Raw genomic sequence first — 25,946 nt, forward strand, 5'->3', positions numbered from 1 at the left:
GTGAGAAGGGTATAAAAGATATTAGAGTTTCTGTGAGTGAGAAAAAAGGAACAGATGAAAGAGATGTTGTAAAAGTAGATCAATAAGACTTTTTGCAACTGATTGACTATAAACCCGGATGATTAAAAGGATGGTGTTACCTTCAACAGAAATAGGGGCGTTTGGAGTGAGGTTATGGAGGGGGTTGTGGATGATGAGGTGTGAGGTGCCAGTAGTACTTCCAGGTGGAAATGCCCGCTAAGCAGTTGGCAGTTTGGGATTGGATTCCAAGAGAAATTGGGGTTGAGATTTGGGAGTCATCTGCATACAAATGGGGGGGGGGGTTGGCACCAGGATATAGGTGATAATTAAATTCATGAAAGCTGATGAGATTCCCTAGGGTAAAAATGTATAGAAAAAGAAAAGGGCTGAGGACAAAGCCTTTCATGACACTCTCACCTAGAGGGTAGGACATGGATGATGATCCAACAAAGGATTCATTCATTTAGCAAATATTGAAAAGGAGGAGTCAGATAAAAGTAGAGCCAGAAGGGAGCAGTGTCATGGAAACCAGAAAAGGAAAGCATATGCAGGGTAGAGGATTCTTCCCCAGCCTTTGGCTGTGACCTTGGGATGCGAGACTAGAGGAAATGATTTTTTTTTTTTTTTAGGACAGATCTGCAGAGGAAAAGTAATCAGGAGTACAATTAGAGGGCTTGACCACCGCACAGAGGAGGCTAAACTAAAGAATAGAGAACAAGGAGTGGTGTACAGAGAAAAGGAAGTGGCTTAGAGATGACCTTGATTTTCTCAGTTTAGTAGGAGGCAAGGCCCTCCACAGAGAGGAAAGAAGGAGCGACCTGAAACTTGCAGAGCAAAGCAGTTACTTGGAACAGCCACTGCAAGCAATGAATAAGTAGAAAGAAGAATTGTCATGTAGTAGTAAGGACCCAGGTGAACCCTGTAGGTAGAACAGAGGGTCAGAGGAGGCTTCCATGGTAAAAGTAACTCCAGTTACTTTGGAAGTCAAGTAGAATCATGTGTAGGTGAAGTAGTCGGCTGAATCATGGATCATGGCTGAAGAGAGAAAAGTGAGGCCAGGGCCAAGCTCATTGAACAGGGTTTGTGTAGAAGAGACTAGAGGTCTCAATGAAGACAAAGGGTAGTTTTAACAAGAGTGAGATGGAAGGATAGGATATTATTTTATAGAGGTGGTGTAATATGAGTAATGGTAAGATCTAAAGTCTGATCCTTGTGGTTGGTTGAGGTTAAGTGAAGAAAATAATAGATCATGGGAGTTGAGAAGGTGGATGACCTAGAAGGACCAGGGTATTTGAGGTGACATCAACATATACCTCTTCCTTCCTTCATCATTCTCCTTTTTTTAAAATTCATCCTACTTTTCCATTCCCACTTCTTTTTCCCTCCTCCTTTTGTATTCTCTTTCATCACACACACAGACACACACACACCCTGACATCCTCTAAGCCTTCCGTCCACCCTTTGCAGAGAGAAGGGAGGCCAAAGAGTGATATTTCCTAGTCTGAAAGCTGGAAAAATATAGGTATGAAAATCAGGGGTTAGGAGAAGGGACTGGCCATCACCCTTCCCCCGTCCATTAATTTTGATTCTCTGTCCTTCTCCATCTCCTACTTCCCTTCCCTTTCCAATCCCGCACCCCAGGGATGAGGAGATCTTGGACAAGTGTGGGGCTGACGCAGTGCACTACCTGACATTCCAGCGGCACATCATTGGGCTGCTTGCGGTCGCAGGTGTTCTCTCCGTGGGCATTGTGCTTCCTGTCAACTTCTCAGGGAACCTGCTTGGTCAGTGGGGGGAAGGTGTGCTTCCTATCAATTTCTCAAGGAACCTGCTGGACAGTGGGGGGAAGGAAGGAGAAGGAAGTGACATGAATGAATGAATGAATGAATGAATGAATGAAAGAAAGAAAAATATTTATTAAACTCTTACTATATGCCAAGCACTGGGCAGCAGGGAGATGGGCCAATTCCTGATGCTCACAGCTTCTTATCTCTCTTCTCTCTCTCCTTTTACCCAAGAAAACAATCCCTACAGCTTTGGGAGAACCACCATTGCCAACCTAGACTCAAGGTGAGGATAGGAGAAACCAACCAAAAGGAAAGATGTACATTGGTATGGAGCTGGGAGAAGAGGGGGATGGAGGTGGGTGGGTGGACGGTAACCTGGGAATGAGGAAAGACATAAGACAAGTTGGTGAGGACTCATTGGTGAGAGAAGGACATAATCAGACAGCAGGAACAAGTTAAGGTTGCTCACTAAAGAGAAGAACAAGAGTGGGGAATGGAGCAAGAGGAGAGACTACAGAGTGTGTGTTAGAGGAGATGGCCTTCAACCAAATTGGAAGAGATCACTTATCCTGGAACATGTCGCCAGCAGGGAGGCTTTGGGCTCTGGAGTGATCCAACTCTCCAGAAATACCATAACAAGCCTGTAGGGCACATAGTGCAAATATTTTCCCCATTTTACAAACGTAGCAGTGATACAGGTGGGTGAAGGGCTTTTGTCCAGTCAAACAGCTGGTAAGTGATGGAGTCAGACCTCTGGCCCCCCCCAGTCTCTTCACTTCTCACTCAAGGACTCTTTACTACACTAGGCTGCCTCTTAGGGGATGTCATGTGAATAAGCACTGGTTAAATGCCTAGTGTGTACTAGGAGCTCCTGAGAACTGGAGATATAAGGAAAGTGAACAAACAGCCCCTGCTCTCAAGGAGCCCACAGTCTAATGGGGGAGACAGTATATGAACAAAATATAGACAGGTTAAACTAGAGATGATCTTAGAAGAAAGACTTCCTGAAGAACGTGGGATTTGAGCTGAAACTTCAGGGAAGCCAGAAGGCAGAGACCAGGAAGGAAAAAATTCCAGGTCTGGGGGATGACCAGGGCCAGGAGATAGAGTGCGGTGTGAAAGAAATAGGCAGGAGGCCAATACACTGGCTCATTGAAGGAATAGAGGGGAATAAGGTGTTAAGAAGACTGGAAAAGTAGGAAAGGCTTTAAAAACCAAGCAGTTTTATATGTGATCCTGCAGGTACTCCAGAGGAAACCCCTGGAGTTTGTTAAATAGGAGGGGTGGCAAGGTCAGACCTACACCTGAGGAAGCTCAGTTGGTAATAGAGTGAAGGGTGGAGAAGATTGGCAAGAGATTTGAGACAGGGAGACCAACTGGAAGACTGTATTGTCACAGTCCAAGGACAGGATGATGGGAGCCTACACCAGTGATCGACCTTTTAGACAGTGAATTTAGTCTAGGATTTGGTTAGAGGAGAGACAAAGTCAGCTCATAAAGTTTTTGAGAGAGTCAGAAATGGAGAGATCCCAAAGTGAAATATTTCATACATAGATTGGGTTAGAGATTGGTGCTATGGGAACAGGGTTTGTGCTTCCAGCTAGAGCTAGCCTCCCTCAAATCCCCATTTCTTTTGCAGTAACAACCTGCTATGGCTGCACACCTCTTTCGCCTTTCTGTACCTACTACTCACTGTGTATACCATGAGAAGACATACCTCCAAGATGCGCTACAAAGAAGACGACATGGTAAGCAGAAATTAGAGAGACACCAACCTCATGTCAACCCACCTGATGCCCAGCTCCCATTCCTCAGCCCCAAATCCGCACCACCTATTTGTTCATTCTCCATCTCCTTCTTTATCTTCCTTTTCTCTGTCTTGTCTATCTTCTTCCACCATGTGCCCCCCTTCATCTTCTGCTTCCTCCCAGATCTGCAGCTTCCTCTTCCATTTCTGTGTTCTTTTTTCTCATTCCTTCCTATTCTCTCTCCCCATCTCTACCTCATCTAACAAACCCCATCTCCTTATGAAAACCCTTGTGAAATAAGAGACAGATGGGGTGATGCTATTTCCAATCCAGGTCTTTAGTCTTCAAGTCTGTGCTTTCCATTATGATCCCTTCCTTTTCCTCCTACTCTATTACCACTTACCCCCACCACCATAAGCTGTTCTCTGGGCCTCAGGCCTCGCCTAGACTCTGTCCCTCCCATTCCGAGGGTTCTGCCACCCTTGGAAATATAGCATCCAGAAGAGTGAACCATCTTCCTCTACTTTCCCTTTCCCCTGCAGGTGAAGCGCACCCTTTTCATCAATGGCATCTCCAAGTATGCAGAATCAGAAAATATCAAGAAGCACTTTGAGTGAGTCAACCCTGCTGTCCTTTCTGCACCTTCTGGGGCCTCCTCTGCTCTTCCTACCTCTGGAGGTTGAGCACTGGTGTGGCTGCATGGACGAGGAGGAGAGGGGAGAGAAATGTTGGGTACCTTTGAGGAGGGCTATGTCCTTCACAGATGGTGATGGGGGCTATGTTGTAGGGAGGCGTATCCGAACTGCACCGTGCTTGAAGCCCGGCCTTGTTACAATGTCGCCAAACTGATGTCCCTGGAAGATCAGAGGTAAGGGAGGGTCATAGGAAGAAGGGTGCCACCATTTAACTGTCCCTTCTAAGGGCAGAACATCTTAGAAGAAAACAAGCTGTGGGTGTAGCATACAGAATTCAGGCTAGACTTCAGGAAAGACTTTGGGAGTTGACATGTAGAGAATCAAGGGATACAATAAGAAGACTGTGATTATCTCCTTTCTTGGAGGTCTCTAAAGAAGAAGACATGTCCCCTTTCTCTCTGTCTGTCTATATAATCCTGTCCAGAGGCAGGTAAATAGGGAGGACAACTTCACAAGGGCTCCAGTGACCTTCAAAGCCAACTGAGCTCCCCCACATGTAGACTGGACAAAGGACCCTCAGGGATGGGGAGTAATAGCAGAGTGAAAAGTCATGGTGCCGTCCCCACCATTCCACACCATTTATGGGTAGTTTTGTCCCGTGGGTTCCACAGGAAGGAGGCGGAGCGAGGGAGGATATACTTCAGCAACCTGCGGGCCAGAGAGAACGTCCCTACTATGATTAACCCCAAGCCTTGTGGACACCTCTGCTGCTGTGCTGTTCGAGGCTGTGAAGAGGTAGGCAGGGTTGGGCAGGAGGGAGGGGAAGGGACCTGGGCAGCCAAGTTCCCCAGGGCAGCACTGAAGGGAAGGGAAACCGGGGAGAGATGCAGTAGCCCTACACAGGCATGCGCACAGAGGCCTGGGCTTCCTAGTGAAAACCTGGCTTCACAGGAATGGCAAAAGACCTACGAAATGAGCTCGGAAAATGGGTGCTCCTGCAGACAGACAGACAGACAGACACACACACACACACACACACACACGCACACAACACACACACACACACACACACACACACCACCCCCACCCCCACCCCCACCCGAGACAGGCTTGTGCCCATGGATGCCAACAGAAGAATACAAACATAAGCACCTCTATGTGCTCCAATAACCTTCCCCTCCCCACAACATCCACAAGACTTGACATAGGAGAGGGACAAGAGAGACTTCACTGTGTAACTGAAAGAATACTGGCATTGTAAGACATGGGTTCAAGTCTTGATTCTTCCACTCATTAATTGGATGACATTGGGCAAACCGCCTGATATCATTGAGCCTCAGTTGCCTTATCTGTAAAGTAGGGGCAATGATTCTTGCAGTGCCTGTCTCAGAGGGTGGTTTTGTGTGAAAAGAGGCCTTTTCCCCACAGTCCCTCTCATCTGTTCCCTGACTCTGCACCAAGAATGCCTGTCTTTCTCTCAGAGCCCTGGACCTCTTTATGAACTCCTTATTCTGCCCCCCCAGGTGGAGGCCATCCAGTACTACACCCAGCTGGAGCAAAAGCTCAAAGAAGAATATAAGCAGGAGCAGGAAAAAGTAAACCAGAAGCCCTTGGGCATGGCCTTTGTGACCTTTCACAATGAGAGCATCGCTGCACTGTAAGCCCAGGGGGACAGCCTACCCTCAGCCCCTCACTCCGTCCCCTTGCCTAAAGATACCATCCCATCTACAAAATAGACATTCTCTTCCAGTGTCCCTCCAACTCTGTCTTGTCTCTTCCAGTGTCATCATCTCCCCCCCACCTGTAGTTCCTTCCTGTTTTCTCTCAGTGACAAATGCCCTCTTCTCCAGTGTCATCTCCCCATACACCTAAATTATATATTCTATCCCCCTTTCCCTTCCACAGTATCCTAAAGGACTTTAATGCATGTAATTGGCAAGGCTGTACATGTCAAGGGGAGCCCCGAAGTTCATCTTGCAGTGATTCCCTGAACATCACCAACTGGACAGTCTCATTTGCCCCTGATCCTCAGAACATCTACTGGTGAGAGGAGAGAGTTGGGTGCCTGTGTGGAGATGTGCTAAACAGGCAGGGTCAGGGGAGGTTGGGAGGGTGATAAGGAGAGGACATAGGGAGACTCCCTACAATTGAATGGAGACAGTGGGGCAAGGGAGCTGAGAGAACCAAGTGCAGAGGGAAGAGAGTGTCCTGAAAAAAGTAGACTTGGATGTGACATTCTTCCCCCCATGTCCACCACACATGGGTATAACCAGGGAGAATCTTTCCATCCGTGGCTTCACTTGGTGGCTTCGATGCCTCATCATCAACGTGGTGCTCTTCATCCTCCTGTTCTTCCTCACCACACCTGCCATCATCATCACCACGATGGACAAGTTCAACGTCACCAAGCCTGTGGAATTCCTCAATGTGAGGTTCTCTTCCCTCAACATCAGTCCTTCCTCCCCAGTCCTCAGCACGCACACATTAGCTCCTGTTTGCTGCCTCTACTTCCCTATTCATACAATATCTGGCCCTGGATTCTTCATCTTGAAGATGAGAGGGTTGCATTAAATAATGTATAAGATGCTTTCCATTTCTAAATTCTATAATCCTCTTGTCTAGCTAGATCCTAAATGTCATTCTAAGTCAGGTGCATGGTCTTCTCTCTGGGACACCTTCAAAAATTTACACATACTTTCAAGACCAAGCATTTATTAAGTACCTGCTTATGATGGGCAGTACCATATACTAAGGGAAAGAGAAAGATTATGTTCCTGCTTTCAGAGTCTAACTAAATAGGCTCTAAACTCCTTCCTCTCCCCTCCCTGTCAGAAGCACCTCAGCCCTACCACTGTGTGATTATTTCAATATTAGCCTCTCCAGACCCCTGTGCAATGAAACCCTCCCTGCTCAACTCTGTTCTTTTTGCTATCTGCACCCTCTATCCAGTGCCCTTGTTCATGTCCCCCTCCCACAAATCCTGAGGGATGTTCTCCTGGGAGCTAACTCCTTACACTCGTGTGTGTGCACATACTGGACTTGGGGAATCAGCTGGTCTAGAATTTAGTTCTAGCTTTACCACTAATTAGATGTGTGATTTGGGGCAAGTTAGTTTTCTTAAGACCACAATCTGGATGAAGTACCCTCTAAAATGCCTTCCCATTTCCAGTACTCATACTAGCACATGCTCTCCTAAGATATTGCATAGGTATCTCAAAAGCTTCCCATCCAGAGTAGCCGTTTGATTAACAAGAGGCAGGAGGATATTGGATAGAGATGGTAGAGCAGGCCAGGATGGCATGGATCCATGCCTCATGTGGCCTCACCTCTTTCTCTTATCCTTTCTACAGAACCCCATCATCACTCAGTTCTTCCCCACTTTGCTGCTGTGGTGCTTTTCAGCCCTGCTGCCCACCATCGTCTACTACTCTACCTTCTTAGAGAGTCACTGGACACGGTGAGATCCCCAGGCTCAGCTGCACTTCCTCCTGGCTTGTACTCCCCTTCAGGGAAGACCATGGGGTTCAGTCAGATCCCAGATGGTCTGCTTTTCTGGGACAATTCAAGCAAATCATTTCCCTCCTTTCTTTCACTTTCTTCAGTTTACTGACCATGAGGAGGTTGCCCTGAGATTAAAATGCAAAGAAAAAAGTCTATATCCTTCAGAAGTTTACGTTCTCCTGGTAGGGGTGGAAGATAGAGGGGGATACAGAGATAAACAAATGTAAGATGCTTTGAGGAGAGAGAGAACTAGGGCATCAGGAAGGGCTTCAAGGAGGTGGGTACTGAAAAGGAAAGGATATCTAGGTCCCCTCTAAGTCTCCAGTACTTTAAAGAGAAGGGAAAGAAAGAAATGGAGAGGTGGGTGGGGAGCCATCTGCCTGACGATGATGATGATGACCAAAGTGATGACTCTTCTGTCCTACCTCAGCTCTGGAGAAAACAGAACAACCATGCACAAATGCTACACCTTCCTAATCTTCATGGTACTGCTGCTGCCTTCTCTGGGCTTGACCAGGTAGGGTGCAGGGCACAGTGGGGGTGGAGGGGAGCTCATTCTTCCCACTTCTCCCTGAGGGGACAAAGAGAGACCAGGCGCCTGTCCCCTGGATCTATTGCCTCCGTAGGGTGGTATTCCCCTAAAAGGGAAGGGGAGAAGACAGGGAGGCTGATCCCTGGGAGTTGTGAAGGAAAGGAAATGGGGAGGGGTCCTGGGCTGCCTCTCACCAGCACCCACCTCCTTGTCCTCCCTGCAGCTTGGACTTCTTTTTCCGCTGGCTCTTCGACAAGAAGTTCTTGGCTGAAGGGGCTATTCGGTTTGAGTGAGTGACCTGGGGGGAAAGGGGGGTGGCACACAGGAGTGATGGGGATATCTGGGTTATAAGGAAGGTGGAGGGGATGACAGGACAATCATGGCCTATTGTAGGGATAGGAGAGTGGCATTAGCAAGGGGACAAGCTCTGCAACTCATTGAGGGTATCCAGGGACACACCTTCTGGGGGTCTTTATGACTGGCATATCTATGGGAATAGACTCTTAGTCTAGGGATGGCTAGGGATAGTGCTGGAGAGGAGGATGAATGGGTGGCTACTGGCAGTGGGAATGCTGAGATTGCTGCCAAACAGATATATGTTCTGAGGGTGTTCCTGTTCACAAACTCTGTGGTGCCTATAGGATCTTGTATTCCAGTGATTTCTATGGATAGGTCATCTTGGGGTTGAGGGGGGAGTCATGTTCCATCTGTTAGGTACACAGACTGTAGAAGGCACCCACACACTCTTGAGAGGACACACTGGGTTAACAGATATCTGGGCTAGTTATCCTGGAAGCTCATGTTCTGGTGGTGTTTGTGGGAGCATGTCACCTGAGTTTCTGTGGGTAAGATAGTCAATAAAAATTTATTAAGAGCTGGGGATAGAAAAAAGGTAAAAGGTGGAAGAATACAGGAGGGACAAACTCCAGCTCTTGCAGGGATATCTGTTGTTATACATTCTGGTGGTTTCTGTGAGTAGGATGTTTAGGAACATACTTTGGTGTGTGAGTGTGGAAACATTCTGTCTGAGGGTACACTCTCGAGATGTCTGGAGACCTGCACTGTAGTGATCTCATCCTGAGAGTGTGAAACCCACAGAATGCTATATCTGAGGGCCCTTCCTGGGAACGAACTGTCTGTGGTGTGGACCATCTTTGGGAAACATACTAGGAATCTCTGAGGAGCAGCCTGGATGTGTCTGTGCACACATGCCTTAGACTTTCTAGGATCATGTACTCTGGTGTGTCCATTGTCTACATTCCCTGGTATTCTCAGTGGGCAAGATACTTGTTGTAATGTGTTCAGTGGAACATATTTTGGGATGTCTGTGGAGCATATTCCACAGAGGGTTCTTGTGTATATCGTCCATGGGAACACACTTTCTGGGGTGTCTAGTGGTACACTAGTGGTTTTTATGGGGGCGGTGAATGGTGACATGCTTTGGGACCCTATTTTGGGACATTGGAGGTCTCTATGGCTGGAGTGTGCATGATACGTAGTCTGGTGGTGTCTCTAGGATGTGGGAGAACCCAAGGTTGGGGGTCTCTGGGGCACCCACAGCAGTGGTTTCTCTAGATAGAATGTCTACACTTGCTTTGTTAGTATTCCTTTGGAGCTAGATGAGCAGATGTTGATCAGGTCCCCACAGTAGCACCACACACCTCATCTCTTCCACGAAAGGGCCCCATATAGCATAGAGTACACAGAGGGTAAGGTGGTGCCATGAGGGGAGAAGTACAAAGCAAGAGGGCAGAGCAGGCAAGAGGGGCAAGGAGAGTGCTCCTGGTGGCTGGGATAGGAAGGACCAGCAAGTATGTGGATTGGGGACTGAGCCTCGTAGTGCCCTTCACCATTGGGCATGGTAGTGGAGCACCAATGGTGCCCACAGGTGTGTGTTCCTGCCGGACAACGGCGCCTTCTTTGTCAACTACGTCATTGCCTCGGCTTTCATCGGCAATGCCATGGACCTGCTGCGAATTCCAGGGCTGCTCTTATACATGATCCGCCTCTTCCTCGCTCACTCCGCCGCTGAAAGGCGCAACGTCAAGCGGGTATGGTGAGGGCCTCCCCCATGCACACCTCAGGCCCTGGTCTGGGACACCTGGTGGGAGAGCAGAGCAGTGGGAAAAGATGTCAAGGGGAGAGGAGGGGCGTACGGGAGGGCATTGGGAAGGACAGAAACAGATAGGGTTGGGAGTGGGGAAAGGGAACAGGACTGGCAGCCATCTGCTCTTACCCCACGAAGGGACACTCCATTCTTTTTCTAAGGAGATGAACCTAGGTAGCCTGTCTTTCCTTCTCATGCTTTTGTCCTCTGACCTCTTCACGCAACCACCCACGATACACACATCCCCAGCTCCTCTGTCCCCTCAGCCCCTTTTCCCTCTGTCTTCCACTCTCTCTGTCTTTCCATCTCCTCATCACCTATCCTCCCTTCCCTCTACATCCTCTCACCTGCCTTCATTCCTTCTCCTGCCCTCCATTCTACTTCATCTTCTATCACCCTTTCCTTTTCCCTTCCCATCATCTTCCTTAAATCCCTGTCACATCTTCCTTTGTCCATAAGATCTCCCCTCATCAATCCCTGCCCCTTACACTTATCTTCCCTATTATCCTCCTTGCCTTTTCTGTGCTCCATTCATCTTTCCTTACCCTGTAGCCATTATCTCCCCTTCTTTCCTTCCATCATCCTGGCCTCCCAGATCTCCATACCCTGTCCATCCCTGTCCTGTTTCCCTGCCTCTTGGGTCCCCAGAAGTCTCTGAGCCACCCACTCCCCCACCCCCTGCCCCATCTCCCCCCCAGCACCAGGCCTACGAGTTCCAGTTTGGCGCGGCCTATGCCTGGATGATGTGCGTCTTCACGGTGGTCATGACCTACAGCATCACCTGCCCCATCATCGTACCCTTCGGTAGGCAGCGCCGCGCCGGGACTTGGGCCCTGCTGAGGGGGACTTCCCTAGCCAGGGCCACTCCCCAACCTGGGAAGCACTACACTGGGCTATAAGGGTTAGGTCAGGCCTGGCCCCGAGTGGACAGAGCCCTGGGTTGGGAGGACAGAGCCCCTGGATCCTCCCACCCGGTCTCTGCCTCAGTCTGGGACCTGGCCTGTGGGTGGGGGGAGAGAACAGCCCAACCCAAGTCTGCCCTTTGCAGCCTCTAGGCAAAAAAGGAAGGGAGGAGGGAGGGCAGTATGAAAAAAATTACAGGCAGATTCTGAGGTACTCACACACCAGAGGATTTAGGCACATCCACATTTGGACATACTCAGATGCACTTGTGTTCACACACATCCATGCATGTGTATGTGTATGCATATACACATGCACACATACATACACATGCACACGCATACACACACACACACACACACACACACACACACACACACACACACATACACACATTTGAAAGAGCCTTCAGGACCAGAAGAGGAACCTTTGAGTTAGTTGGGAAAGCACTCCAGGACAGAGCACTGAAGGGAAGATGAATTACAGCATTGAAGCTAAAACCTCCAGGGAACTGTCCCTGAGATGTCTGCTGTAGGCAGGCTGGGCTATCCAGCACTGGGGATGGACAAGGTACACAGCCACCTCAAATGCAGCATTTGGGGGAATCACTAATGATACTCTGATAATCCTTTGGATGAGTGCATATACTTTTAGTGGTAGAACACTCCTGGAGGTACAAAGATTTTTTGTGATAAGTCCCCATAGTATCATAGGAAAATAAACTAATACAAAGGCATGTGACTTTCACACCTTGCGCACCTTGCACAGACCTCCCCTGCTCTGAACTGCTAGGCGTTAGTGTAGTAGGGTTGGCCCACAATTGGTTCCCCTCCTACCTGCTGTCACCCAAACCTTGGCTTCTTTGAGCTGTTATCCAAATCACTTTCACAGTGCAGATTGCAACTTAATTCCTTTCCCAGGGGTCCATGGTCCAAACCAGCTACATAATGCTAGTTTGTCTTGGTTGGCCCAGCCTAGCCACCTTTCTCTTTAATCTACCCCAGTCCCTTCTCTCTAGGCATTGTCCTCAAAAGTTTTCATTCTTCTCCCTTCTTGTCACTTCACTTAGAACTACTAACCCTTCAAGGAACTTGATTGGGTTTAGCCAAGGAAGGACACCAATCATATAAGTTAATTCATACTAAGATGTGAAAGACTGATCCAGTTAAGGTGCTGGCTGATTACCTGGGAGTTATTTGCATTCTGAAAAATAGCTCAGTCTCCAAATCAGTGCTTCTTAACTTTTTTTAATGTTATGGACCTCTTTGATGATCTAATGAAGCCTATGGACCCCTTCTCAGATTCATGTCGTTAAATGCATAAATTTTAAAATGTAAGGCTATAGAGAAAAGCAATTATTTTGAAATACAGTTTTCAGAATATTTCAGCAACAACAAAAGTTCACAGACCCCAGGCTAAAAGCCCCTGCTCTAGAGGAATGTACCACATGGCAGAATTTCAGAGGTGGGAGGGAGGGAGGCAGAAAGTGAGTAATTCCAAATACCCATTAATTACTGTGAGGCTATGCCCCTAATGGATCAGTGACAGGTTGCTGACCTGTTGGGCTGTGGCTTCATAATGGGGGAGGGGGGGGTTGTTTAGAGGTCAGAGGTCAGGGCACTGGCCTAACTGTCCCCCCAGGGCTCATGTACATGCTGCTGAAACACCTGGTGGACAGATACAACCTATACTATGCATACCTGCCGGCCAAGCTGGACAAGAAGATCCATGCTGGGGCTGTGACCCAGGTGGTGGCGGCACCCATCCTCTGTCTCTTCTGGCTCCTCTTCTTCTCTATCTTGCGTGCTGGTGAGGGAGGCCTGGGAAGAGATGGGGTAACCAGGGTGGGAACAGCTCCTGACTTGGAGGTGGGGGGAGGTCTTCATTCATTAAAGTTAGAAGGCTGAATAAAGACCAGGCAAGTTGGGAAGGGAAAAGGAAAAAGCCCAGGGTCCTGTGGGAGGTTGAATATACCACAACTCAATTTATCCAGCTTTTCTTGACCTAGAATAGAGTTGGGGAGAGTTAAACAATGGAAGAAGAGAATGGGATGGGATTGAGAAGGTAGGGAAAATACTGTAAGAAGAGATTAAGGGGCATAGGAAGGAGCAAAGAGATGGAGAAATATGAGGAAAGAAGGAAGAGCTGGGACAGAGGCAAACACATGTCCCTGGAGGAAGCCACACTCCTCCCCACCCCAGCCCTGTTCATTTCTCTAAATCCCACAGGGTTCTTGGCCCCTACTTCTATGTTTACGTTTGTGGTCCTGATCATCACCATTGTCATCTCTCTATGTCACCTCTGCTTCGGATACTTCAAATATTTCAGTGCCCATAACTACAAGGTGAGATGGGAGAGGGTGTATCTTAGGAACTACAGGTTAAGCCTCTGAAAAATTTTGGGGTGGCTGGTGAAGCCAGATGGTAAAGATTGGGCATTATTGGACTAAGCAACTGGGACCCCCAGGGTGGGAAACAGAAGAGAGAATCCAACAGAGACCAAGAAGTTTTGGAGGCCAGTGGTTTCTTCCCTTTTTTCATGATTGACCCTTCATCTCCCAGATTGATCACACCGAAACAGGGGACGCCACTGACTCGAGAATCAATGGCAGTCGCACCACTGCCAAATCTGCAGTGAGTATCCCCTCTTCTCCCCCCCCTCCAGTTAAGGTCTTCCCTTTCCCTCCACCAAGTGCCCAGTATTCCATTTTTCACATGGAGAGAAAGTCAGTGTTGTGTTGGAAATAAGAGGTTCATAGCAGTTTTCCATATTCCTTCCTCCACAAGTCAGGGGAGGAAGGAGGCTGCCACTGCATCTCTCATGAAGGACCACAAGGTTTTTGAGGGAATCACTTTGGGAATCTTAAAAAGATGTACAAATGACAGGAGTTATCAAAGGTACTGGAGTGTGCTGGCAAGAGCATGAGCTCCTTGAGGGCAGGGCCTGCTTGGCTTTTGCTTTTTCTTTGTATCCCCAGCACTTAACACGGTTCCTGGCATGTAGTCAGTGTTTATTAAATGCTCGTTGTCTTGATTAGAGTCAGAGGACCTGGTTTCATCTCCTGACTCTGCTGCTTAGTACCTGTGTGACCATAGGCAAGTCACTCCCCCTCCAGGCCTCTTTTTTCCTCATCTGTAGTAATTGGATTAGATAAGCTCTAAGGTCTCTCTCAGCCTTCCCAAGATTTCTGGAATTTCATTTCATAAACCCTAGAGACTCTCCATCCAGTGACATTGCTTCCACCTAATCTTGGTGCCTTGTCCTCCCTCCCCTGTCTCTACTCTCTCTCTCTCTCTCTCTCTCTCTCTCTTTCACAGAAGTACATTGCTCAGGTGCTGCAGGACTCAGAAGAGGACAGAGATTCTGGGGACTCTGGTGGTTCTGGCGTATCTGGGGGCTCTAGGGCCTCTGAAGTGTCTGGGGTCTCTGGGATATCTGGGGCCTCTGTGAATTGCAGATGTATGAAGGAGGAGCCTCCATTGTCCTTAGAGCAGGATGAGGAGACTCTGATAACCCAGGAAGAGCTCTCAGACACAGACTTCCAGTCCTATGTGGAGAGCCTCATAGAGAATGAAATCCACCAGTAAGGGGAGTGGGGGAGGCCCTGGTGGCTCAGCCCCTGCCCCTAACCCTTCTTCCCCCCACCCCACCCCACGGACACTAAAACGCTAATAATTTATTAGATTTAAAGCCTCTTCCTTCCCCCACTCTGCTTTAATTAAGGTATTTCAACTTTGGGGATATTGCCCACTGCCTCCCTCCTTGGAGGCCAGCCTCTCCCCTGAAAGCCCTCCTCCCCTGCCCAATGAGGAGAATCGCCCCGAGCTGGCCCCGGGGCAGAGTGGAGGGGGAGGGCAAAGGGGAGGTTCCCCCACACCAGGAGCCCTTCCCCCCACCCAGGGCAATGGCCAGAATGGAGTTAATGAGAGCCGTGAGGGGCCACTGGCTAGAGATCTGGCAGGGGTCAGGGTGGACAATGGGACCTACACCCCTTCAGTTCCCAATCCCCCACCAGGCCCTTATGCTTTGGGGACAACTCTATCCTTACCTACCCCATTTGGGGGTTGCATGAGAGGAGTGGGGGGCCAAGTGGGAAGTGGAGCCTATCTGTCCCCCAGGTAGTGGGGAAGGAATTGGGGAGGGGGTGGGAGGGAGGGGTACAGCTGACACTGGAAAATGGGGTTTTGCACTTTTTTTTCTCCATTAAAGTAAAAATGAAAAGAAACAGGTCAGACTGTATCTGGTCTATGGAGATGCTTCCCACTCTGTCCCTTTCCTTCTATCCCTTTCCTCTATTTCCAGTTGCCTACCTAGGGCTCCTATGTAAAAGACTAAAGGACTGAAAGGGAGGCCACCAGGCTGGGGGGAGGTGGGGCAGACTTCAGTTATGCTTGAGTACTTTAGGGAATCTGGCACTATTGGTGTGGGTATTCCTGGCCAAAGACCTTGACTCACAGTCTTTTCTGTGTCCTTTACTCAGGATTCATCAAAAATGTTACAGGCCTAATGGATCTTTTCAAATATGGTGGCTACCACTGTAGCACCAAACCTAGCCATCCTTGTTTAAGCCTATGCTCTTAAATGACATTGCTGCTGGAGTACAGCAGGCCCCATTTCTGGGTTCTTTGGGTTGGAGCCATTCTGTGGGGTGTGTGTTCTAGTGCTCACACGCACGCATACATTCACACGCACGCACACACACACAGTTCCTTTGTTAGGCTGCAGAGAAGGGTGTGACAGTGAAATATCTGGCTCTTGACCTGCCTCAGGGGCCTGATCTCCATCTCTCCATCATCTAGCCTCTTCTCAGCCTGGCTACCAAGTGGTGTAACCTTGGGCCAGCCCCTTCTCTCTGGTGCTTCAAGATGACAACCCCATCTTTTCCAGTCATTCATGTCCTCAATATTTTTCTCATGAGTAAGTCATCATTAGTAATAGGTTGTAGCCTACTTAAGACCACCATGATTGGGTGTCACATAACACCACTGGAAGAATACTAGAAGATGAGCCAGATTGTTGCATGTGTGCCATAGGGTAGCAGGTGTCCAAGATAAAATTAACTCTGTGACATAATTTGAGCAAGTGTATGTTCATCTTCAGTGAAATAATTCTCCCAAGCTCTTTGCAAATGTTAACATGCCATCCGTAGGTGTCAGTTATTTTTATGATTATTCACCAATGTTCTTTGACAAGCTATCATGGCAAGAAAGCAACCCTGTATTCTGGTAGGCCAGGCAAGCAGAGTCCAACAATTGTGGGAAAGCTTCAAGGATGGTCTTGGAGACAATCGGACAGCTGAGGAGTATCCAGCTAATTCATTAGGAAGGAGACCCACGTTAAAAGGTTGGCTGCTGAGCTAGCCATGAATTTTTTTAGTCATGCTGACCCATAGAAAGCATATGTCTGAACTGAAGTGTTTAGCACGATATCTTGCACATAGTAAACACCATATAAATGTTAGTTGTTATTAGTATGATTTTTGCTAAAACTAAATTTCTTAAAGCCGTTTAGTGGGAAAAGCAAGTAGAGGCAGGCGCAGAGTTTGAGGGAGAAACGTTTCGTCTGTGACCAGACCTCCACCTAAGAACTATGACCATAATGAAAAGAATGGGGCCAATTTGGGAAGGGAGGTGGGGAAAGACTGTAGACAAAGGGATCCACACCCACTTCACTTTCAGTTTCTGCTTCCTACTTCCCCCAGGCTTGCTTGAGAAGGGATTGGAGAATGTTTGTATGTAGGCCTGGAGTCAAGAAGACTGTAGTTCAAATTTGACCTCAGACACTTCCTAGCTGTGTGACTGGACAAGTTGCTTAACCTCTATTTGCCTTAATCTGCTAGACAGGGAAGAAACAAACTGCTTCTGTGTCTTTGCCAAAAAAAACCCATGGCCAGTTTTGGAGTGCTATGGGTCCACAGGCTCACCGAGTCAGACAATTGGACAAAGATAAATTCTGGGATGAGACCAAAGGATGTAAGATTTTTCACTTCCTCTCCACCATGGACACAAGAGGCCAGTGAACCTGCTGATCTAAGAGTTCCACTGTACCATTGTTCAACTAAAACCATGTTTTAGCAAGATTATGGCTGTATAACCTCCATGGGAGGCACCACCAAGGGATGAGTCTTGAATGCAGGCCATCAAATGAGGATCAGGTGAAGCAAATGGGATTGTTAGCCTAGAAAAGAGAAAACACAATAGCTTTTTTTCTTCTTTCTCATGGTTCCTCGCATTGGTTCTAATTCTTCTTTATAACATGACTCGTGAGAATATGTCTAATATAAATGTATATCTAGAGTATGTCAGATTGTATGCTGTCTTGGGGTTGGGGGGAGGAGAAAGGGAGAAAAAATTTGAAACTCAAAATCTTATGGAAATGAATGTTGAAAACTAAAAATAAAATAATATTAAAAAAAAGAAAGAAAGAAAATGGTGGCCAGGGAAGGAGGAAGGAAGGAAAGCTTTATTTATTATTTATTTTGTGCCATGTACTATCCTAAGCACTTCACAATTATCTCATTTGATACAACAACCTTGTGAGGTTAGTAGTATTATCCCCACTGTACAGTTGAAGAAACTGAAACAGAGGTTAAGAGACTTGCCTAGGATCACAGCTAGTTAGTGTCAGGTCATATTTGAACATGGTACTGATGTCCCCTTCATAGACAAACTCCTAAAACAAATTGTCTACACTGGTTACCTCCTTCCTCACCTCCCACTCCTTAACTGTAGATAGTGGGGAAGCCCTTTGACTTGAGGATTTAGAGGGCCACATGTGGCCTCGAGGCTGCAGGTTTCCCACCCCTGTCTTAGAATCTACAATTTTTGATTGAAACTGCTTTCTGAGCCCAGCAACAATGTCTTAACTGCTAAATCCAGTGACCTTTTTTCGGTCCTCATCCTCTGTTCCTCTTTTCTCCTGGATATTTTTTGCGCCCTAAGCATATTTGACTGTTCTCTGTTGGTTCTCCTCCTATCTGACCTGCCTTTCTTTATCTGTGCCTCACTCCCTGCTCATGGATACACGCAGAAAGGTCCCCTGTGGGCTTCCTTTTTCTCTCTACATTCCCTCTTTCTCTGTCGTAAGTTTTTATCTCATTTCCTCTCATAAATTCAATGATTATTTTTCTATACAGATGACTCCCAAATTTGTGTTTGTAGACCTCATCTCTTTCCCTCAACCCCTTACCTGGGCGACAACCATTAATCTAACCATTGAACTGATCTTTCTACTTCTGTTCTCTCCTCTAATCAATCCATCATCGCTTCCAAAAATAACCTTCTTAAAGAATAAGTCATTCACCTGTTCAGATATCTTCATTAACTCTCTGTTGCCTCTAGTATAAAGTATAAATGTAGCCTGGCCTATCATCCACAATTTGCCTTCTGCCTGCCTGCCCTTACAGCCTTATTTCATAATGCTTCCTTTTCACACATATTACTTTCCAGAGAGTGAATATTCACCCTTCTCCATACCTTCACACGGACATATCTTCCAGCTCTTGGAAATCTCTTTCTTCAGGGTTCATCTCTGGAGCTGCCTCTTCAGTGACCCCACCCCACACCTATCAGCCTCTTAAAATTGCCTCCTGTATTTCTGTATGTGCATGATACTCTCCCACCCCAGTAGACTGACTCTAAGCCCTTCAAGAGCAGGGACTGTTTCATTTTTCTCTCTGTATTCCCATAACCTGGCTTCATACCTTACCTTGTATGTAGTAGGTGCTTAATAAATGCTAGTTGAATAAGACTGGTCTATCTGAAGTCTCATAAGGTCAGGTCTAATCTTGCTGCTACCATACCACATCAAAGCAGTTTGAGGGTATTCTAAGAAGAACCCATGACAAAAAAGAGAAACTACAATGAAGTTCAGCCCAAGACTGTGGGAAATGGAAAAGTAGGGCTACACAAAGAAGTTAGAAAGCCTTTAATGGAGTTCAGCTCCTTCATTTGCCAGATAAGGAAGCTGACAAAGTAACATGGTCATAAAGCTAATTAGTAGCCAAGCCAGAGCTAAAGTTCAATTGTTCTGACAGCTCACTTTTCTATACTAGCTTAAGGTTTATGATGCACTTTGTAGTCCCAACAACCCTGTGAGATAGACTATGAAACTCCATTGGAGAAATATCCATTGTTCACAGGTGGCAGAACCAATATAATAAAAATGATAATTCCACCTAAACTAAACTACTTATTCAATTCCACCCCAATTAAATTACCAAAAAAAATTATTGAACTAGAAAAAATAATAAAATTCATTTGGAAGGACAAAAGGGCAAGCATATAAAAGGAATTAATTTTTTTAAAATGTAAAGAAAAGAGGTTTAACAGTACCAGATCTTGAACTATTATAAGGCACTAAAAGCATGTGGTACTTGCCTAGAAACAGAAAGGTGAATCAGCAGAATAGAGTAGACATACCGTACACAAGAGGAAATGACTATAGTACCCTTGTGTTTCACAGATGTAAAGATTTACGTTTTGGAGATAAAAATTCACTGTTTGGTAAAAATTGTGTGGAAAACTTTTAGAGAGCAGTCTGGCAGAAATGGATATAGATAAATTTTACACCATTTACCAAGTTAAGTCAAAATGGATATATGACCTAGATAAAAGGGGAGATATCATAAGAAAATTAGAAGAACATGAAACATACATTTCAATCAGTCTTATAGATAAGAAAAGAATTTATGAATAAACAAGAGATAAAGAACATTGTAGGATATAAAATGGACAATTTTGATTATATGAAATTCAAAAGATTTTGTAAAAATAAAACCAATGTAACCAAGATTAGAAGAAAAGGGGAAAACTGGGGGAGGGACTTTCAGACAGTTTCTCATGTAAAGGTCTCGTATCTCAAATATATAGAGAATTTTGTCAAATTTATAAGAATATGAGTCATTCCTCAATTGATAAATGGTCAAAGGATATGAATAGGCAATTTTCTGATAAAGAAATCAAAACAATTTATGGTCACATGGAAAAATTCTCTAAGTCATTACTGATTAGAGAAATGCAAATTAAAACAACTTTGAGATATCATCTTACACCTATCAGATTGTCTAACATGATAGAAGAAGAAAATGACAAATGTTGGAGGGGATGTGAGAAAACTGGGATACTAATACACTGTTGGCAGAACTGTGAACTGATCCAACCATTTTGGAAAGCAATCTGAAATTATGCCCAAAGAATTATAAAACTGTATATACCCTTTGACCCAACAATGCCACTGTTAGGTCTGTTTCCCAAGGTGATCGGGGAAAAGGGAAAGAACCTGTGTGTTCTAAAATATTTATAGCAGCTCTCTTTGTGATAACAAAGAACTGGAGGGGAGGTTTATCATTGGGGAATGGCTGAACAAGTTCTGGTACATGATTGTGATATAATGGTATTGTGCTGTGAAAGATGATGAGCTGGTTGATTTTAGAAAAACATAGAAAGACTTACATGAAATAATGAAGAGTTAAATAAACAGAACCAAAGAGAACATTGTATGCCAGTAACAGCAATATTGTTGAAAGAATAACTGTGATTTATTATAAATATTCAAATCAATTACAAAGGACCCATGATGGAAAATGCTATCTACTCCCAGAGATAACTAGAAATATACATAGTATGATTTTACATGTCTGTCTACACACATACATATACATATATACATATACATGCATGCTCACATGTATATATGTGTGTGTGTATATATATATGTGTCAAATTGTAGTCTTCTCTAGTATGGGTTAGAGAGGGAGAGAGACAGTTCGGAACTTAAAATGTAACAAAAAGTTAAATTAAAAAGAAAGACAGAAACTGAATGTGACTTGTCCAAAGGCATCCCACCAATAAATTTTGATTTGAACTCACGTCTCTCCTGATTCCATGTCCTGTGCTGTGTCCACTATACTCTGCTACCAGAATAATGCAAATGATGTGTGATGAAGTGCCAAAATATGGCACCATCATTACAAGGACCTTACCTTTAGAGTGGATGACTGCCTACAAAGACTCTCTCTCCCTCAGCATCCCATCCCTTTCAAACCCTTCTTCCACCTGCTTAACTGATTCTTGCAATCTCACAGTTCCTGCTAAATCTCTTTGATACCAGGTTTCAATATGTCCTTAAAGGACCCCTAAGAGGGGAAATGCATTCAGTCTTATCAATTATAATTGCTCGTACATGGGTGAGTGTTTAGCACCTTTCCACAGAACTAGTTTGAAAAGAAGAAATGTTAAATCAATGAAAGGGGAGAAGGACTGAAGAAATAAGAAGCCCCACAGACAAAATCCCACTTTGCAATTTCAACATTACCAATCAAGAAACATTTATTAAGTACCAACTATGTCCAGAGTAGCTAGGTGGCTCAGTGGACAGAGCTCTGGGCCTGGAGTTTGGAAGACAAGTTCAAATCCAGCCTCGGACACTTCTTAGCTGTGTGACCCTGGGTAAGTCATTTAACCACTGGAGAAGGAAAGAGCAAACCACTCTAGCATCTTTGCCAAAAAAAAAGTATCAGCATGCAATGGTCCACAGGGTCACAAAGAGACAGACACAACTGAACAACAATGTCCAGAGCACTCTTCACCAGGGCAAACCCAGAATCTAGATAAGTCATGATCTTTGACATCACACAGTTTACTGTCTAGTATGGGGATAAGATACCATCATTGTTCACAAGGCCTTGCGGGCTAGTTTGGGGTGACTTCACACAAGAGACATGGTAGCCTGTAATACTAAAAGTGATAGGTTTTCTTACAGGTACATTTTAACTTATGCAAGGGAGGCCATAGAGGCCTACCTTGAGGTGGGCAATGAGGGCTATAAGAGAGGAAGTCCTCCAAGTAAATATTATATTATATTATATTATGATATATTATATTGTATTATGTTATAATATATTGTATTGTATCATATTATATCATATATTATATTTAATATCATATTATATTGTAATATAGTATATTATTAAATTGTTATATCATATCATATTGTATCATAGCATGTTGTATAATATTATATTATGTTGTGTTATGTTTTTATGTTGTGTTATATTGTGTTATGTTATGCTATGCTATATTATATCATATATTTTATTATATTATATTATATTGTATTGTAATGTAGTATATTAGTATATTATATCACAACATATTGTATATTATATTATGTTGTATTATGTTATGTTATCTATGCTACGCTATGTTATGTTACTTTACGTTATGTTATAGTCACCAGAGGGATGAAGATACAACACGGTAGAAGTCACTTCTTTGACTCAGTCAGTCTTCGAGGGATACTGCTGAGCCTCAGAGGAGATGATCTTTAAGCTATGACAGGAAAAAGGAAAGGGTGGTGAGAGGGGCAGCTAGGTGGCACAGTGGAAAGAGTACTAGTCCTGGAGTTAGAAGGACCTGAATTCAAATCTAGTCTCACATACTTACAAGTCATGTGAACCTGGGCAAGCACTTAACCTAGTTTGCCTCAATTTCCTCATCTGTAAAATGAGCTGGAGAAGGAAATGGCAAACCACTCTGGTATCTTTGCCAAAAAAAAAAAATCCCAAATGGGGTCACAAAGAGTAGAAAGCAACTGAACAAAAACTGAACCCCTGGCATACAAATGTGTGGTTGGAGGCAGGAACATCTGGGTCACAAAGGGCTAAGCAATACTAATAGGGTCCAGTGGACTTTATGGGTAGAGGCTAGATGCCTAACAAGCAAGTGTGATAAGTCACAAGCAGGGAGAAACAACATGCAACATTGGAGCTAAAAGTTTCCAGCACAGAAGATTCTCCAGCATGGAAGATTACAGATATGTTAGGTTCAGAATAAGTGTTCTGGGGGTGAGGAAAGGCCCATTTCTGGAACTAAGGCAGCCTGGCAGAGAAGATTTATGGATTTCCAAGAGATCAGTAACTGGATTCAAAGAGCCATTTGGATGAGACTTTCCTCATTGGTGGTGATTGATTACTCAGTGCTCCTACACTTGGGTGAGGAGTAGAGTTGGTGAGAGCTAGGGGCAAGAAACACCAGATAGTTCTGGTTTCTTGAGAGAAAACATACGATTCCAATCTCCCTTTAACCTGAGAAGTGAAAGACTCTGGGAAGAAACCAACATGTAGAGGAGTCAGCACATGTAGAGGAGCCAGCCATTCAGCCATATCACTATTCCCAGGTTACTACACCAGAAATTCTGGGGGATTTTCCCTTAAGTGAGATCTGAGACACTTTCTTGGTTGAGCTGAGTTATCTCACTCCCAATGGGAAAACTCATTCACTCTGTTCATCGGAGGGAGGGAGGGGAGAGAGATATACACACATATATACATACATGCAGGTATCCCCCTTCCACATTGTGACTTTCCCCATGGTGGTTTCGATATATCCAGGGTCGACATAAGAAATTAAATGGGAATTTGGGAAGAGTTTTGTGGAAGCTTCAGATAACACATGAAAGCCAACAGATGATACAGAAAAAGTTTAGAAAATTAGAAGTACATAAAATATATGTATAGCACTGCATAATATCAGCATAATTTATCTTTTAATACCATAATAATTCAGACTGCTTCTCTGTTACAAAGGGAGGACCAAAACATTTTACATGAATTTTTCAGGTCTTGGGATACTGTTCCCCTAACCCCCACAATGTGGAAGGAATAACTGCCTATATACATCTATGTATGAATGTTTTTTTTCTTTTGTTTCTGTTTGCTCTGTGTTTGGAAAAATGGGTTTATTTGCTATTTTCTATATGTGTTCATTTGGTTGGAAGGGAGTTAAGCTTTGGAGATAGATATATAGCTTGAGACACTCCTTTCCTTTTATGGGATATCAATCAAGAGTACAAATTGAACCTAAACATTTTTTCCAAAATTAATATTTAAGGAGTAGATATAATTCTACCCCGGTACCCCCTTCTCTCTGAGGAAATAGAGTAGCCAGCCTCTGGCCCCAACTTCCTGCTTCCTCTCCTGGCAGAAATCAAAATCTACCTTTGGAGAAGGGTAGGAGAGAGGGATCTCCAGAGAGATCAATTCTGCGAGCTACTTTGACAGACCCATGTGGATACACAGAACCTACATGGGCAAAAAATAAAACAAACAAAAAACCAAAATCCACCACATTCACACCTCTTACAGGTCAGAAAGCAAGGTTTTCTCCCTCTCTTTGTTGCAAGAATGGCAGACTAAGTCCAAGTTTTACAAAACAAATCCTTTTATTAGGGGGATTTGTTCTGTGAAGTTTAGATTCAGTCAAAGGTCTGCACTAGAGACCTAGAAAGCTGCATGTGGCCTCAAGGCTGCAGGTTCCCCATCCCTGGTCTAAGATATTAGAAACCCAAAAGAGAGTTTAAAAAGAAACCTACTAATACATACCCTGAGCTTACTTAGCACCACTACCCCGATGCTCCTCACGCTACAGGCAGGAAGGCCATACTTGCTGACCCAAGAACCTGACTCACAGGTACGCACCAAATTCCCAACCCCACACCTTGACCCCCCTACCCCTTTCTGTTTTTCTGGGACCATGGAGATCTGAGCTCTATTTTGTCGAAATTTGCTGAGGCCACAACAGACAATGTGGCAGCAACATTCTGTGCTCCAAAAGATCTCTACCAGAGAGTGAGGGAAAGGGGTAGGAAATGTGTCTGGGCTTGAAATAAAGCCCAACCTCACACCCTGCCATGGGGCAGTGATCTCTATGTCATCTATAGGAACTGAACAAAAAAATCGTTCTAGCAATGAAGCACAATGGAAAAGGGCAAACTCTACAAAGCAATGTTATAAAATGCCTGGAGGGAAGAGTTGATAATGAATAGATACCTTGAAAGTTTTGATTCTATAAGGAATATCAAGAATAGAGAAATATTAGAGATAAATGGAAGAAAATACAAATCTAATTCTGATAACTTTAAATGTGAATGGATCAAACAATCTAATAAAATGAAAAAGAGTGAAAGATTGGATAAGAAAACAAAACCCTACAACCTACTGCTTAAAAGAAACAAATTCAAAAAACAAAAATAAAATGAACTAAAACAAAACTGGGAGAATAGAAAAAGAGTTTACTATGCGTCAAGTGAACCCAAAAAAAGTAAGGGTTGCAATAATACTATCTGACAAAGCAAAGACAAACATTCAAAAGATTAGAAAGGATAAACAAAGAAACTACATTATGTTGAAAGGAACCATAGACAAGTAGCCAATATTAGTATTAAACATATATACTCCAGATGTGTATCGATTGTGAGATATGGGAGACATTGGAACAGGACCCTTAGAATATAAATTCCTTCAGAACAGAGCCTGATGACTTTATCACCATATTATCATACTTTTTGTTACTGTTAAGTCATTTCAGTCATATCCAGCTCTTTGTGACCCCAAATGGGGGTTTTCTTGACAAAGATACTAGAACCATTTGCCATTTCCTTTTCCAGCTCATTTTACAGATGAGCAAACTGAGGCAAACAGGGTGAACTGACTTGCCCAGGGTCACATAGCTAATATGTAATTGAGGCCAGATTTGAACTCATGAAGATGAATCTTCCTGACTCTAGGCCTGGTATTCTATCCACTTCACCAGCAAGCTCCCTTCTCCCCACCCCCACCAAAAAAAAAAAAAAAACAGGGCAGAAAATCAAATCAATAAATAGTAAATGAGCATGGCGAAATCACAACAAAACAAGAAGAAATAATCAGAACAC

At 44.8% G+C, this 25,946-nt stretch overlaps 1 protein-coding gene across 3 annotated transcripts in view; it reads left to right on the plus strand.

Annotated features, from left to right (window-relative positions):
- TMEM63B (transmembrane protein 63B) overlaps positions 1-15,459 on the plus strand; it is a 40,179-nt gene extending 24,720 nt beyond the window's left edge. For 2 of the 3 annotated variants that reach the window (XM_072642290.1, XM_072642291.1), the window contains 18 exons: positions 1,663-1,820; positions 2,040-2,091; positions 3,448-3,556; positions 4,099-4,169; positions 4,344-4,424; positions 4,863-4,986; positions 5,715-5,848; positions 6,097-6,234; positions 6,465-6,618; positions 7,542-7,648; positions 8,123-8,209; positions 8,448-8,513; positions 10,113-10,275; positions 11,030-11,135; positions 12,876-13,043; positions 13,463-13,578; positions 13,796-13,867; positions 14,552-15,459. In XM_072642290.1, coding sequence (XP_072498391.1) covers positions 1,663-1,820; positions 2,040-2,091; positions 3,448-3,556; positions 4,099-4,169; positions 4,344-4,424; positions 4,863-4,986; positions 5,715-5,848; positions 6,097-6,234; positions 6,465-6,618; positions 7,542-7,648; positions 8,123-8,209; positions 8,448-8,513; positions 10,113-10,275; positions 11,030-11,135; positions 12,876-13,043; positions 13,463-13,578; positions 13,796-13,867; positions 14,552-14,821 — 2,176 coding nt within the window. In that variant the 3' untranslated portion in view covers positions 14,822-15,459. The remainder of the gene's footprint in view (positions 1-1,662; positions 1,821-2,039; positions 2,092-3,447; positions 3,557-4,098; positions 4,170-4,343; positions 4,425-4,862; positions 4,987-5,714; positions 5,849-6,096; positions 6,235-6,464; positions 6,619-7,541; positions 7,649-8,122; positions 8,210-8,447; positions 8,514-10,112; positions 10,276-11,029; positions 11,136-12,875; positions 13,044-13,462; positions 13,579-13,795; positions 13,868-14,551) is intronic. The other variant, XM_072642292.1, reaches the window with a different exon arrangement.
- The last annotated feature ends 10,487 nt before the right edge of the window (positions 15,460-25,946 follow it).

The sequence above is a fragment of the Notamacropus eugenii genome, chromosome 2 (genome assembly GCF_028372415.1).
Source record: "Notamacropus eugenii isolate mMacEug1 chromosome 2, mMacEug1.pri_v2, whole genome shotgun sequence".
Lineage (NCBI taxonomy): Eukaryota > Metazoa > Chordata > Mammalia > Diprotodontia > Macropodidae > Notamacropus > Notamacropus eugenii.